Source organism: Xiphophorus couchianus, chromosome 22, assembly GCF_001444195.1.
Source record: "Xiphophorus couchianus chromosome 22, X_couchianus-1.0, whole genome shotgun sequence".
Taxonomy (NCBI): domain Eukaryota; kingdom Metazoa; phylum Chordata; class Actinopteri; order Cyprinodontiformes; family Poeciliidae; genus Xiphophorus; species Xiphophorus couchianus.
This window is the reverse complement of record NC_040249.1, coordinates 18,473,410-18,489,303: the sequence shown is the minus strand read 5'-3', so window position 1 is coordinate 18,489,303 and position 15,894 is coordinate 18,473,410. Positions and strand designations below refer to the sequence as shown.

The 15,894-nt window shown below is 39.8% G+C and overlaps 1 protein-coding gene across 8 annotated transcripts in view; it reads left to right on the top strand.

Moving 5' to 3' along the window:
- mymx (myomixer) overlaps positions 1-15,667 on the top strand; it is a 41,538-nt gene extending 25,871 nt beyond the window's left edge. For 4 of the 8 annotated variants that reach the window (XM_028006739.1, XM_028006741.1, XM_028006736.1 and 1 more), the window contains 16 exons: positions 1,434-1,586; positions 2,369-2,586; positions 2,845-3,028; positions 3,108-3,263; positions 3,979-4,302; positions 4,510-4,629; positions 8,348-10,207; positions 11,139-11,258; positions 11,344-11,418; positions 11,499-11,585; positions 11,658-11,749; positions 11,845-11,930; positions 12,691-12,802; positions 12,893-13,083; positions 13,329-13,496; positions 13,567-15,667. In XM_028006739.1, coding sequence (XP_027862540.1) covers positions 1,434-1,586; positions 2,369-2,586; positions 2,845-3,028; positions 3,108-3,263; positions 3,979-4,302; positions 4,510-4,629; positions 8,348-10,207; positions 11,139-11,258; positions 11,344-11,418; positions 11,499-11,585; positions 11,658-11,749; positions 11,845-11,930; positions 12,691-12,802; positions 12,893-13,083; positions 13,329-13,496; positions 13,567-13,832 — 4,212 coding nt within the window. In that variant the 3' untranslated portion in view covers positions 13,833-15,667. The remainder of the gene's footprint in view (positions 1-1,433; positions 1,587-2,368; positions 2,587-2,844; positions 3,029-3,107; positions 3,264-3,978; positions 4,303-4,509; positions 4,630-8,347; positions 10,208-11,138; positions 11,259-11,343; positions 11,419-11,498; positions 11,586-11,657; positions 11,750-11,844; positions 11,931-12,690; positions 12,803-12,892; positions 13,084-13,328; positions 13,497-13,566) is intronic. The other 4 variants (XM_028006740.1, XM_028006738.1, XM_028006737.1 and 1 more) reach the window with 4 other exon arrangements.
- Positions 15,668-15,894: the final 227 nt, after the last annotated feature.

Below are 15,894 nucleotides of genomic sequence, written 5' to 3'. Positions count from 1 at the left end.
GAAGCGGTCAAAATGACAAAAAGGATGCAGTGTTTTCAGACCTCAAATAATGCAAAGAAAACAAGTTCATATTCATTTAGAAACAATACTAATGTTTTAACTCAGAAACCAATATTTGGTGGAATAACCAGGAGGTTTTCAATGGGGTTCAGTGCAGTGGGCTCTTCATTTTTCCAGAACAGAACTGGATATATATACAGAATAATATATATTATTCTGTTTATATATTCTGTACAACATACAGAATATGTTATACATATTTTTTGCCAATCTGGATAAAGAGAATAAAGAATAAAAATATTTTACAGTAAAGGGAAAGTTTTACCATAAATACCATAACATGTACTCCAGTACCTATATATACTGTATATACAGTACAGACCAAATGTTTGGACACACCTTTTAATTCAATGAGTTTCCTTTATTTTCATGACTGTTGACATTGTAGATTCACACTGAAGGCATCAAAACTATGAACAACACATGTGGAAATATGCACTAAACAAAAAAGTGTAAAACAACTGAAAATACCCTTTATATTCTAGTTTCTTCAAAGTAGCAACCTTTTGCTGTGATTACTGCTTTGCACACACTCTGCATTTTCTTGATGAGCTTCAAGAGGTAGTCACCTGAAATGGTTTTCACTTCATAGGTGTGCCCTGTCAGGTTAATAAGTGGGATTTCTTGCCTTATAAATAGTCATGAAAATAAAGAAAACCCATTGAATTAGAAGGTGTGTCCAAACTTTTGGTCTGTACTGTATATATACACAAAAAGATGAGAAATAACATTTGATCATTTTATGTGATCAGCATTAGCCCGTGGTGCACTGATTCTAAAAATTGGATTATTTCACAACAATTCCACTTTTATGTTTTACCATACTTAGCAATTTTTCATCTTTATGCTTTTTCTCTCATACTTGTTCTGTTTCACTTACAGTAAAAATAAATAATCTGGATTTGATGAATCTCCCTGAACACACCATACTTAGTGTGAAACATGGTGGTGGCAGCATCATGCTGTGGGGATGATTTTTTAATTTTTCTGTAAAGGCCACACCCAGAATCCCAATCAAATATGTTAGAAAACTAATTTCCTCAGACCCTCTCTATTCTGTCCAATATAGAAAAATTAAGGCATGCTAAAAACTTGCAGCAAAAGGTAGCTCTATAAAGTGAATAATCTACACCATAGATTTTTTATGTCTTGGTACAACACTTTGAAAATTATGCATCATTTTCCTTCTCCTTCAGCATCATGCACTACTTTGTTGTTGGGTTAGCAAATACAATCGCAATAAATGAAAAGACCAAAGTTTGTGGTTGGCATGTGAAAAAATATGCTACGTTTTGTGGCTCCTGTTGTAAAACACATAAAAGTTCACTATCTTAATGACAGTCCCATCTCATAAAGACATCTTGCCTCTCCAGCATGTCAGCCTTGCGGTGCGCGTGGAGGAGGGTTTGTGCAGCAGCAAGGAGCTGAGCCTGGAGATCCTGGAGAAGGAGACGGACATGGCCGTGCAGTGCGAGCCAGACCGCTGCGGCTTCGGGCCGCTCCGGGACAGACTGGGCCACCTGGAGGTAAGAAAGGAAAATGCAGAAAAGAGAAATGACTCATCACTGATTACACAACTCAGAATTATTTTTTGAAAAATTAGCTTCACTTTCTTCTCTACAGCAAAAATGTGCCCTGTTTGCACCACTTTGTGCTATGTTTAGTTTTTCCTATCAGCTGCCGTGCATATTGGCCACACACGTACACATGGAGCGTGCAAAGATTTAATAAAAACACTACATTTATTTGTTTGTTCTCCAGTGAGTCATTGTTCTGTTAACTCTAAAAGTGTGTTGTGTGTGTGTATGTTTTGGGGGATAAATCTGGTTGGGTAAGCAGAGTTTCAGACGGGGATGGTAGAGTTTTGCGTGACTCATTGGTTGGCCAACGTTGTGTTTATCACACACGCAAAACAAACACACATGCATTCAGCTGTCAGGACTTGATTTGATTGAAGAGCAGAAATGACCTAATCTCCCGAACAGAAATAACTGTTGCATCAGCAGACAGGCATGCAGGAACTCAGCGTTGGTGAAGCTTGCTGTAACTGAGAAACTTCATGAAGCGTTGCTCCCAGAGAGCCCTGAACACTATTAATTACAGCGTTGTCAAAAAATGGAGTAAAAAAGTGGTCAAGACGGCAACCTATAACGTGGAGGCCCATATGGTCCACATATGGGCCTCAAATAGAATAATATGCATGGAGCTATGACGATGAGGTCATAGTCAGAGGAACAATCAGTCCAGGTTGTTTGAATGATTGGAGGATTGATGAGAGATGATAGATCCTCTCTGTGATTTTCTGCAGATTGACTATGAAATCATGAAGGAGGATGTAAAGAAGATGGAGAACCAGGCTTTGCGTCTGAAGGAGATGTGTCCGGAGAAAGCGTACACATTCGAGGTGAAGACCCAGTCTACGCTGCAGGCCTGGAGTGAACTGGAGAAGAGCGTGAAGGACAACAGATCACGTCTGCAGGAGTTTGTGGAGCTCCAGTGCTTCTTCAGGAGCTACCTTGCAATGATGTAAGCAGGATGTCAACATTCCTGTCTTTGCTACAATTTGTAATCCATTTTTTGGGAACATTTGCTTAAGAACAGGATGTTCTCACTGTCAAGCTCTTGCCTCAGGGGGAGCAGGGAATTTAGGGATAAAGCAGGTTTCCTGGGTGTGACAGGCCAACGAATGTGTTTCCTATCAGGGATAGTCTGCTTATTCTCATGTTTCTTACTGTTCCCAGTCTCCTAACACCACCTCCTTTTCTTACACATCCCTCTGAACAGCTCATGGACTGAAGACACTAGGTCATGCATTTTCTCAGACACTGCACTGCACCTCAGGAGAGAAGGACAGCGGCCACTGGCGGCAGAGCTGGACATCCAAATCGAGCAAAAGTTTAACGAGTTTGATGAGCTGGCAGCCAAAGCAAAGACTCTTTTAAACAAAGAACACCACCTCACACAGATGGTGAGCAGATATGTACTCTATCGAATCACTACCGACTACATAGAGTTGGATGATGATTCTAATTGGAAATGTGTTGCAGGTGAAGGAACGCATGGAGGAACTGAGGAGCATGCTTGGGTGGATCTCAGTGCACTGGAGAGCTCAGAAACAACAGTGGCTTCACAAGCAGAACAGAGAGGAACCCTCACATGATAACATTTACTCTGAAGCAACAATATGGAACTCATTTAAAGAGGTAAATTAGCAGCTTGGTGGGAGTTTGTCCAAATAAAAGCAAAAGTACCTCCTCCATTTTTATGACAAAACCCAAACAGGCTCAATAAGGCCATGAAAAAGGGAATGTCAAACCCCAGCCCTCGCAGGCTGATCGTCTCCAGCTTTCAAAAGGGCCCAATACACTTCCATCAAATGCCTGAATTACCTCAGCATGCAGTCAGGCTCTGCAGAGTCTTCCTAATGATCTAATTATCTGATTCACGTGTGTTGAAGGAGAGGTGCATCTAAAAGCTGAAGGACATTTGTCTTCAGAGGCTGGAGTTTGAGATCCACTGAATACAGTAGATCTGCAATTAAGCTATTTGTCCTGCAATTAGATAAAAGAAAAAGTGATGAGATAAAGGCTAAGTTAGAATTTTGTTATTTTAAAGGTTCTTAATTTTGGAGAAAGACTAAGGGACTAACCATGCAATTTGATAAGATTTCACAACAAGAAGTTGTTTGTTTTTCATCTCAATCAACTTAAACTGTAAAACAAATGTTTTTACACACAAAACTTGAAATCAAGACTCCGAATTACAGCATTACTGGCTGGATTTATATACTTTTGTATTTATGTTTTAACATAAATGACAGATAAATCTGGAAAATTAGTCTGAAATTCTTTGTAAGATCTAAAACCCGAGTTCTCTTGCACCAGGGTAAATATTTAGCCCGTCTTTGTTTTCCCACAGAGTTCGGTTGCCGACCCCGAATACTTCCAACAATCACATGCCATCAGGACCTCTGAGGACACAACAAATGCAGCTGAATGTAATGAAGAGAGCGAAGGGAAAACATCAGAAGATGGGTATGAAATCATGAACAGGATCGGCCCACGAGGCGATTCTCCCAAAGCAAACATTATGTTGGTGAAGGAGAGCAGCAGCCCACCTGTTGGGGGCGCTGTAAACCTCATCCTTAGCTTTGGGAACAATGAGGACAGCCAAGTGCAGGTGCTCGACCTACCTGCTGGGACAGATGAGAAGTTGAAGGAGACCTCTGAGCCTGTTCACAGGGTGAGGAGCACTCGACACAAATCATCACCCAACATCAGTTACATACATGATCTGTTCAAAGAAAAGAGGAAAATTTTTATGCTTTCAGGCTTCGATGATCACTTTTCTACAACAACACTGCATGGGATCTCCCTCTCTGTACTGCAGGTCATTCTTTTCTCCTTTGGCATTCACTACTTTCTATCTTCCCCTCGTTCTCTCCCTCAGCCCGCTGGGCCTCAGTCTTCTGCCTGTAAAAAGTTTTGGAGGCGTTGCCAGGGGATTTTGGAAAATACTTTCGGTAGTTTAAAGCGAAAAAAAAAGATTTATCGGCAGAGCGCAGATGAGGTAATTTGCGCAGTGTGAACTGGGATTGCATGCAGCGTCTCCAAGTGTGCTGAGACTGCATGCAGTGTGCAGCTGCTTCCTGAGGGTAGCATGCTTTTTTCCTAACCTGGTAGAAGATACAAAATGTTCAACAACCCAGTGGTTTTGGCTCCTCTGCGAGGCAAATATAAAACCAAAGAACAAGATTGAGAATAAAAAAATAGATATCTTTAATCTATTTTAGAATAAATAGATGCAACAAATGTTTAGACCCTAAATAAGTTAACTTTATTCATTCTTTGAAAAAGAAAAGTCTGTTTTGAGTCTTTAAATTTTTCCTTTTTATGCTGTATTTGAATAGTAAACATATATGTTTTGCAGGCTTTTATTGAGAAATACATTAAGATTAAGCAAAGCATCTATAATTCCAGTGTTGATGTTTCTTTTTGAATATTGCTGCCTTTCCCCCTGTTACTCTTTACCCCAACGTCTGGTCCAAATCCTGGTTGAGTGCGACACATTCTTGGTTCGTTAGAGCTTTTTTCCCCCTCGCTATCTTCCTGAAGACTGATCACAGCATCTCAAGGGATTGAAAAAGTCAATGGTCTGATCTCTAGAACGTTTAGTTATCCTATTTGCCTTATGACCTGGTGCTCAATCATGCTGGACAAAAACATTCACCAGAAAACTGCTCCTCCAGGGTTTCTGCTGAGTTTTAAATAAAATTTAGGCATTAGTAGATCTTAAATACGTGCAGATTTAACAGGCTTGTGTAGGTCCTACATTTAAATCCTAGTGGTATTATGTAGGTCTTAAAAGCCTTAAATTGCTGAAACTTACAAAAATTCTGAACACTATTTTTAAGCATATTTGCTGCTGGAGGATGTTTTCCTCCTATCCTTAATTTATGGCTTTTTCTTTGACAAAATTGCTACTGATAAAGGTGTGTTGAAGCAGAAACATCTCAAACAAATTAGTCTTTTATGTTGCCTACATTACTGGCTTGGACAATATTCTAGTTGATGGACATTATTCTAGTTGATGAAAGAAGTGTGACTCCCTGATGAAGCCAACATTCGACTCTTCTAATTCAAACAGAATGACACAGAAATTAACTTTCATTAACACATTTCCCTTAAAGCTAATTTGAATCATGCTAGCAACTCATCCTTTAGCTAAAACTATATTTTAGGGCAGGGTTGTCAAACTCCAGTCCTCAAGGGCCGCTGTCCTGCAACTTTTAGATGTGCCTCTGCTGCACCACACCTGAATGGGATAATTAGATCATTAGCAAGGCTCTGGAGAACTGATCTACACAAGGAGGAGATAATTAAACCATTTCATTCCAGTGTTTTGTACCTGCGTCCTGCACATCTAAAAACTGCAGGACAGCGGCCTTTGAGGACTGGAGTTTGACACTTGTGTTTTAGGGTTTTGTAATTAAATTCATTTCTATCAACTTTGTGTTTAACTGTCCTAGACCTAATGAAGGGCTGCCGAAGTCCAATCTCTCAGAGCTACTTTCCTGCAACCTTTGGGTGCCTCTGTTTTTCAACACAATTGAATCAAATGAACTGTTCATTAGAGCTGGACAAGTTAATTCAGGTGTTAGCTGACTTAATCTGAAAAGAAAGTAGTAAAGTTTCCCTGTGTTGTATTTTCAGCTTGTCTCTTAGAAACTCAAATCAATGGGTAAAATCCCAGCAGATAACCAAACTGTTTTTTCTCGTCATTAAAAGTTTTATTTGGGATTTTTACTTGTTAAATGAGGCTAGATTTAAAGCTGAAAAGTGGTGATGACAGAAACGAGGTGAGCAATGAGTAAGAAAAGCACACACAGTCTCCTCCCTGCTGCGACTGTTGACAGAAACTCTCTCTTGTCTTTGATGAACCTGATGTAAACCTGCTCAGGTCTGACTCTCGCCGTGATTGTGTGAAATGAGTGACCTCATCCTCAGCTCCAAAATGGCTCCCAGTAGGAGTGTGTCCCACATGCCGGTGGAGCTGCCGTCATGAGACAAGAGAACTGGTGCTGAACCTTTCAGAAAGGCCCAAGACTGCACTACATGATTTATAGTCTGGAGCTTATGCAGCTACAAGAGATTAGTCACAGAGTTGAAAGGTCAGGGCATTACAGCTGTGTATGACGACATATGCAGACACATATGATTTTGATTAAATCCTGAGTCTGCCGTTGGACTCATGTTCTGTCATGTGCTTTTTATAAATTTCTGTATGCTTCATAAATATTTGTTAATCCAGAGTTTTCTTTGATGAGTGTTTCTCTAAAATTCTTTATTTCACTGAACATCAAGGTTGAGCCATTCATAGTTTTGCCAACCATACAGCGCCTTGCAAAGTTACTCTTACATTTTGTATCTTTACACCCACACACTTCTGTGTATTGTATTGGGATATTATGTGATAAAAGAGAGCTGCGAATGAAGAGCACCTGTGGAAAAACTGTTTCCATCTTGCCACAGATTCTTGATGTAATTCAGGTTTTGAATTTGAATGTTTTCTGTGCTTTGATCTCAGGATGTTTGTTATCCTGCTAGAAAATGAATCTGCCTCAGTCTATTGTTTGCAGCCTCTAACATGTTTTCTTCCCGCCATAGTTACACTTTGATCTCATCTGACCAGAGCACCTTCTTCAAAAATCAGCCCAGGATAGAAGTGTCCTCCTTTCTGCAGATTTGGTTTTAAATGGTCTAGTCCAATCAACCAGCAGATTCTCCTTAATAGTCAAAGTTGAAACAAGATGATTGAGTTTTCACTATGGTCAACCCAGGAATAAGAAATACTTTACCTCCACATTTTTTCTGCATTTTGTAAACAATAAAAATCATTTAAATGTCTGTTATTTATTTATTTTATTAAAGCTTTATTCCATTTGCATGTTTATAGTTGTTAGTGAGATGTGACAGACTTTGCTCAACTACTGTAAAGATGGCTGTGTTTCCATTACAATTTTGCGCAAAACTATGTCAACACTCTAAAAAGCACAATTTTGCAATTTCCCATTAAATAAGAAATGCAATTAAAGTCACTGAAAAAATATGCCAAACAATCATCCTCCAACTACTTCTTGTTGCGTTCTTCTTTGTTTCCATTGCAGTTTGGTGAAATAAATAAATTTTGTTACAGCCAAAAAACAAAAACACATCATCTTAGTGCCAAAACTTTTATCAAAAAATGTTTTTTTAATTTTTTTATTTCTGTGTTTCCATTAAGCAAATCTACTTTCAAAATGTCGAACTGCGTAGTTATATGAATGGAAATGCAAGTGATAGTTAGCATTAACTGTTACCATGGGCTTCTTAGCTGCTTCTCTAAGTAATGTTCTACTTTCTGGACTGTTTTAAATAGACAGTGTGTCATAATCTAACAGTGTGTAAAATGTCTCAACAACTTTATCCCTATCTTTTTCTTTGGTTATCATGCTGTTTTTATGATTATATGTTCACTAATGTTTTCTAACCAACTGCTGTAGGCTTAATTTCTACAGAGATGCATTACTAGTTATGTGACATTTGATTGTTACTGGTTGCACTAGATTTTATTCAGGGGTATCTAAAGGTAATGGGTCTGAATATAAAAGCATGACATATTTTTCAGTTGTTCTTTTACTAAAAATAGTTTTCTTTTGTTTTTTTTTCTTTTGCAAGACATAGCAAGAACACATTCAGTAAATATTCGCTCATCGTCATGCATTTAATCTTTTTCTGTCTTTTCACAGGTAAGTACTTACCTGCATGTTAAGGACAGCACCCTGGCTGTGGCTCCGGTGTACGAGAGTATCACCCTACCCCGCTTAAAGAGCCGTTCTACAGTCTCGGACTTCCCTACTTTATGGCCGTCCGCCTCCTCCTCCTGCTCCTCACAATCTTCCCCTGTGACTGACCCACAAACGACCAACGCCGGCTTCCGCCCCACAACGGGAAGCGGCGGCAGCTCCATCTTCTGCAGCCTCAAACGGATGAGCAAGAAGAGGAAAAGGAAGCGAGACGAGCGCAGACACACAATACAGAGAATCATGGATGTGGATGAGCAGACCAGTGGGGTGCAGCGGTATGACTCTGAGACGGTCACGTATAACACTCAAACATGGCCGCTGAAGGAGGGTCAGAGGAAGAAGAGCTTACAGAAGAACAGAAATGTTGCAGGCACTGGGGCTTACATGAAAAACCCTCTTCTGAAAGACATTGATTCAGAGTGTTCAGGAGAAAACAGCATCACTCCGTACGCCATATCATCCGGACCAACGACTTCTCCATCAGAGCCTGGGAGAAGCCACTGCAGAGTCCTCTCTTTGGGCTCGGTGTTGAGCTTCGATCTGCCAAAAGACATGACCCTCATCCCCAGCATTCAGGAAATCATCACTATTGCCCCTCCAGAGTCTAAAAAAGCAGATGCAACAGATTCTGACCCTCTTTCTCAAAGAAAAACAGTTCTGAGCTCTTTCAGACAGACCCACATCCTGGCGGCCATCACAGGAAGTGAAAATAGCTCTTCTGAAACACAGGAGTCAATAGCTGCAGCAAAAGATCTACCTGATGAGGAGGTGAGTTTACAACCATCTTCTCTGGAAGAACCTTGTGCCGGATCAGAGGAGGATGACGAAATCTCGTCAGATACTAAATCTACAACAAATGAAATCAGTCCACCTTCAAAGCCGCCTATTTACATGAACCAAGCCCATAACTGCTGCTCAGTCCCTCATAAACACAAGTGTCTCAGTGTCCATACGCTCATCCGGGACCTGAATGGACACCAGTTCCATAAATGCACAAAATCCCTGTGTGAGCATGAAAACAGTCCTCAGCTGAAATCAAACCAAGCTTCTCATGTGAGAGTGAATCTTAAGTCAACAATGAGCGTCAGTGTTCGACAGGACTCTGTAGATTCTGGCATCTCCACCTCCAGCAGTTTCAAGCTTTGCACCGACGCTTCCTGTCCGGATCAGCCCCGGCCTAAAGGAGTGGTGGGGAAACTTATTTCCCTTGAGGTGGGAGGCATAGACCCGACTACAACAAAAGAAAACTATGCCGCATTCTCAAGTTCATCCCCAGAATCCATGAATATCAACACAGAGCCGGTCCATGTCGACCACCAGCAGTTTGAGGAGGAAGAAGAAGAACTGGAGGACATCTGGAAACAGAATACCAACTACAGGCAGAGCATCTGCTCAGACATCATGTACCAGCCCAACCAAACCAGAGATCCACTTTCCAGCTCCCCTCCTGTCACAGAGCCACCTGTTCTCTACAGAAACCTGGTCACTGTCTCAGAACCAAACCTCCTCATAGCCGAGTTCAAACTCCCCTCCCACATCCAGAATTGTCTGGGTTATGAGAAGTGGCAGAGCTCCAAAGATCACCTCCCTCCTCTGGCCACAGCGGACCGGAGGTCCTGGGCTGCGTTTCCCAACAGGGAACCAGCTAGCAAGACTGCAGTGATGCTGAACGAGACGGCATCTGATCCAGTGAAGCTTCCAGATGTCGGCGACAATCCGAGATACGTTTACCAATACAGAGAGGAGGAAGAGGGGGAAGAGAAGGAGATGAAGGAAGGAGAGGAGCTAACCAGGTACTCACAGGTAAGTTTGCTTCTTAAAGTATGGGGAAGACACCACTCTGATGCTGTAAAGTTATTTTAGAAGCTTATTTGTTCGCAGAGGTTAAAAACATGGTGAACAGCTGATGTTGAAGTCTAATTTTCCTGATTGAAAATGTTAACAGATTCCCAAGAAATGAGTTAAAGCCGTTGAGGTTGGGTCATGTCACTCAAAGTATCAATAAATACTCCAACAGTGGTTCCTAAATAATTAATTTAGTATCTTTACTCTGAACTTATAGTTAGAGGGCCTATAAAAGCCCTAAAATAAAATAACCTTTTATTGAAAATAATCTCACACAGAAGTATTTAGAAAAATCCAACTTTTACTTTGAGTCAATTTATTCAGAGGGGAAAATAATCCAAAATTAAGCAATAATTATTTATACGTCTACTGTTAATGTTTATTTGTGTAGCACATTTTAGCAACAAGGCAGGTTATGTCTAATATAAGCATAATACAGTAACCAATTATTAAACAAGCAATAAACTATACATTTTGTCAAATGCCATCATCAAAATATACATTAAATATATTGATAACTATTCCAATTTTTATTAATCAAAAGCAACTCTAAACAGGTGTGTTTTAAGTTTTGATTTAAAGAAAATCAGTGTTTTGAATGTTTCGGTTGTTTCAAAGCTTTCTTAATCTTCTATAACATTTCACAAGGTTGGCGTATCTAGAGATGTTTGATTATTATTCTGCACAATCTTTGGATCATGCTGGACTCTACAGTTTTTTAAATGAGATTTAGTTCATGAGAAAAGGTTGATTTGGCTCTGGAGATCATATCATTGCAACGAAATATATATATATTTTACACATCTGTATCAGGGGTGCCAGTCTGTATCTTAACTTTAACAAACCTAAGTAATGTTCTGACTGTGTATTCTTCTTTTTTTTTTAACAGAACCAGTCTATGAGTCTCCTTTCAGTCAATATGGGTTTTAATGAAGCCTGCCAGAAAAATCTTAAAGACGTAGCAAAGCCTCAAGAACGAGTAGCCACAGGAGGGCGCTGTTTCATCCTAGTAAGACTGAAACCTGAGTGGAAATATTGTTTGTTGTTAGTTGATCTTTTTGCATGAATGTGGTTTTTAATTCAAACCCATGTAGAGTGGAAAACCAGAGCATCAGTCTATGGAGGGAACCCTGGAGAAGAAGCACAAGCTGCAGCTGGGAGGAAAGAAAGTAAGAAATGTTTAGGCCTACATAGTCAGCAGATGTAAAACCCAGAGTCAGCAGCATGTGGTCTTATCTTATTTTCACAGGCTGCCTCCAGAGGCTGGAACTCCTACCACACTGTCCTATATAGACACACCTTGTGCTTCTTCCAGGACAGAAAGGATACACTGCGCGTAAGCAGAAAGCAGATATGATATCTGTGAAGCAGTTGGCATGTGGTGACTAATAATGAGTTTGTGCTGCAGAGCTCTGCATGCGGTCTACCGCTGAACCTCATGGGAGCTGAGTGCTCGGCTGCCCCAGACTACACCAAAAAACCCAACTGCTTCCGACTACGGTAATCCTGGGCAAACAGCCAAATTGTTATTGCAAATTACAGTGAGATGTATGCACTACAAATTTTTCTCTACCGCCATCGTTTCTGGTCTTCAGGCTCCGTGACGGGTCTGAATACTTGTTTAATACCACCTCCCGCTTCTTGATGAAGAAGTGGATCATGAAAATACAAGCAAGCACAGGTAAATGTGATAATACTGAGGCTTTCAAAAGCATATTTTTATACTTTTCACACCACGATCGCACGCTTTAATGTATTTTATTGTGATTTTATGTAGTAGATCAACACAAAATACCAAATAAAGTGGAAAGAAAATGATTCAACATTTTACTTTATTTCTTTTTGTTCCTGTCACTTTAGTAAACACTTGTTTTTTGGGTATGTTTCTAAAATGTTTGCACATCTTGAGACTGAAATCTTTGTCAGTTCTTTTTTGTAGAACAGCTCAAACTCAGTCATATTTGACAGAAAGCATCTGTGAACATTAGCTTTTAAATCTTACCACAGTTTCTCCATAGGATTTAGGTCTGGACTTTGACTAGACCATTCTAGCACATAAATATGCTTTGATGCAAAGCTCTGGCTGTATGTTTAGGGTCGTTATCCTGCTGAAAGTTGAACCTCCACAGCTTTCACATTGACTCTGCCCAGCTTCTCTGTAGAAAAACACATCCCAACAGCATGATGCTGCCACTATGATAAACCCTTTGCACCCTCTAACAAGTTTTTTTTTCTGGAATACAAATGCCCACTACACTTTTGTTCACAGATTGTTTTGAAATTCATGTATTGTTTTCCTTCCACAATTATGCAATATTTAGTGTTAATCTGTGACATAAAATCTCAATATAATCCACATAGATTGTGGTTGGAGCATGACAAAATATTAAAAAAAAAATCTTAAGTGAGTTGTACTACATTCTGTTTTTTTATGTTAATAGTTGCGGTTGTAGTGAATAACTGTGATGGGACCTTTTCGTCTATCAAAGGTCAAAGTGAGCTCATGTCTTCACCAACAAATGTTCCTGGTGATCAAGCCTTTCCCATCTCTTTGTAAGATAATGTTCAAAACAATTTGTATAAAATACTAACATTCTGTGCAGCATTCTTTAATATTGACTGTTACCCACTCTTATGCTTTAGATGCCAGGATCAAACCAGCACACTCTGCCATTCCCAGCACAAAGTCACCCACACATTCCCAAGGTTGAAACAACAGTGCAGCGATCAAACCAAAGAAATTGTCGTTCTCACCAGAGAGCAGAGTCACATGCTCCAGAGCCAAAGAGCGGACGAGAAGTCCAAGACCTCATCATTGGATCCAAGCTGCTGTGGTAAGAGTGGAGAACTGTTTACCAAAAGAGACATGCACTGCATGTGTCTGAACTCACCCTCAGCCAGATAAATATCTTGCAAAGGAAATGCTGGATGTTGTAGGTACAGCAGGTGCCACTAGGTGGAGCTGAAGCACTCCACATTGAACAGCTGTAGTGTCACTTGATTGCTAAAGGGGCTTGTTTTTACAGTAAATGTAAATCTCTTCTTACTCAGCTTTTCTGCTTTCATTTGACCCCCACAGATGATGATGATGATGATGATGATGGTGATGGGGATGAATGCAGCTTAACGCATCCAGTGACTCACAGACTTTCTGTAGACAACACTTCTCCTTCCTCCTCTCACTCCCCTGCAACCAGCAGCCAGAACTGGCTCAGCAGCAAGCAACGCTCCCACTCTTTTACGTCAGGTTAGATTGCAGCGGTTAGCCTGAATTTGATCATTTATCACATTCAGTCTGAATACTGGTTATTTTTCAGCAACCTACCAGAAGATTAAACCCATGCAACACTCTCCTGGAGGAGAAGGGGTGGAAAAAGGATCCAACTACTGTGTGACTCTGGTGGTCGGGGGCAGTTCGGCAGACAGCTCGTCGATAATCAGAGGTCTGGAGCCTCCGGTGCTGCCCTCACCTTCATGGCAGCCAGACGTGTTTAAGGACTCTGCTCTGAAAAGTTACTCGAGCCTCCCGCGACCTCGCAACAAATCTGTCTTTAAAAAGTTCTTTGGGAAAAAAGAGCCCTGAGCGTATACATGCTGGTTTTTACATATAGTTTCTAACGTGCAGTGCACATTTAAATAAAAACACACTACTACTGACCATATTTATGAGCAAAACACTTATCCTAGTTATATTTTTGATGCGTTTGTGATAATTCACTACAGAGCCTTAAAAGTCATTATAAATAACCTGTTTTATGAGTGTCTCTTTTTTGATCCTTCACTTTTTAAGTCAGATAAAAACTAACACAACTGCTAACACACTGCAAAGTGTGCACTGTGTACTTACAGTTCAACTCAGAAGTGTACATACAGTCATCACTGACGTGAATGTCATATTAATTCAGGACAATAAAGGATTTCTTTCAACGATTTATATCAAGATGGAAGGATAATGCAGCTTTCAACTTCAGTCATTTCAGAAAACAAGAGTTGGATTAATAACAAGCTTAAACATTTTCCGCATTTTTTGTGTAATCAACAAAATGTACATTATCAAGTATGGAGGTGGTAGCATCATGCAGTGGGTTACTGGACTGCCAATGGTACTGCTGCGTACTGGATAGAAAATTAAAAAAAGAAAATGTCACCAAATTCATTCATTTCAAGCTCCAAAATACATACAAACACCGTTAGCAATATTCAGATGTCATTATTATTATGGGCATGAATGTAATTATTTTAGGTCTTTTATGGATTTCAGAGTGCAAATTGAGCTGATTGTATCCGTTTTCTGAGCCTCACAATTATGCTGATAAATGTCGCTCACCAAGTTGCGGAGAAACCACAGACGTCCTCGAAGGGACTGCCGGCGAAAGGCTGAACGTTGCAAACACTTGATACTCGCTCTAAAACGCTCCTAAATGCCCATTTTAATAGTTGAAACACCAAATGTACCTTAATATGGCTTGTTATGATCTGTGGAAACCGTCTTTGCACGACTGCAGAAGCTAGCATCCATGGTCTGTCTTACTTCCGCTCTTCTGGGTACAGCCAATCAGCACCAAGGTCAATGAACGACACTCGTTGATTGGCTGCCTTTTTAACACCAACCAATAGCATGTGAAGGAATTTTGACGAAAGCTGCATTTTCTTTGTAATATTTCAAATATGGTCTCTGCAAAAAAGGATAGAGATCACCACTTTAGTTGAACCGTCTCAAAAAGTTAAAATTTGAGTATTAAGTCAATTTTTGATCAGGCACGTTTTCTCTAAGATGACTCCAAACGAGTCGATGAGCCTTGTGTTTCAAAACGTTTTGGTTTGGAGCTTCCTGTGTTTGTTCTTGAACATTATAACAATTTTTTTTAAAATCAGAGATTGACGGTTTGGGTCACATGACGGAAACTTGGACAGAGTTGGGTCTTAAAACCGGACAAATATCCAAAACCTCCTTATATGTTCAAAAAAGCTTTTAATTCAACCAGATATATGGTTTTGATCCTGTGAGGATTAGAGAAAATCCTCAATAAATTAAACTTCTGCATCAACTTGTTGTTTATATGTTAAAGGTTAAAGTTAATATAACATTCACATTTATGACGGTTGTATGTAAACCTCTGGAACTGTAGTTGTTCTGATTGTTTTTGATCACTCTTGTATATTTCTTTTCATTTTTTCCCTGTTGTACTTTGGGTTATCTGTTCCCCTTTATGTTAAACTAAATATTAATACATTAAGCTCTCAGTGCCTTCAGTTACGTTGCATTTTAGCTCCTCAACTATGAATTCACAGTTTGATACTGTTTGACCTTGCGTGATTTAACTACTTTTTTCCCACCTTCTAAGGCGAAGACTAAATACTTAATAAAACTCAAAACAAGGTTTTGCTTTTGCTGTGATTAAAGATTAATTTTTGACACACTTGTACAAAAACATCTTTTTTTTTGTCATGTCTGTCTGGACTACTTTGAGAAGAAAAGCCATAAGATGAAACAAGAGATTAAAGGTCAGCAAAGCTAAGAACATCTCCACATCACAAGTCATCTTTTTGCATATTAAAGCATATTAAAACATGACCCCATTCAGAGATGTGATTTAAACATAAATAATCGCCGCTTCATCTAAAGCTGAGGAACCAGACGCTCT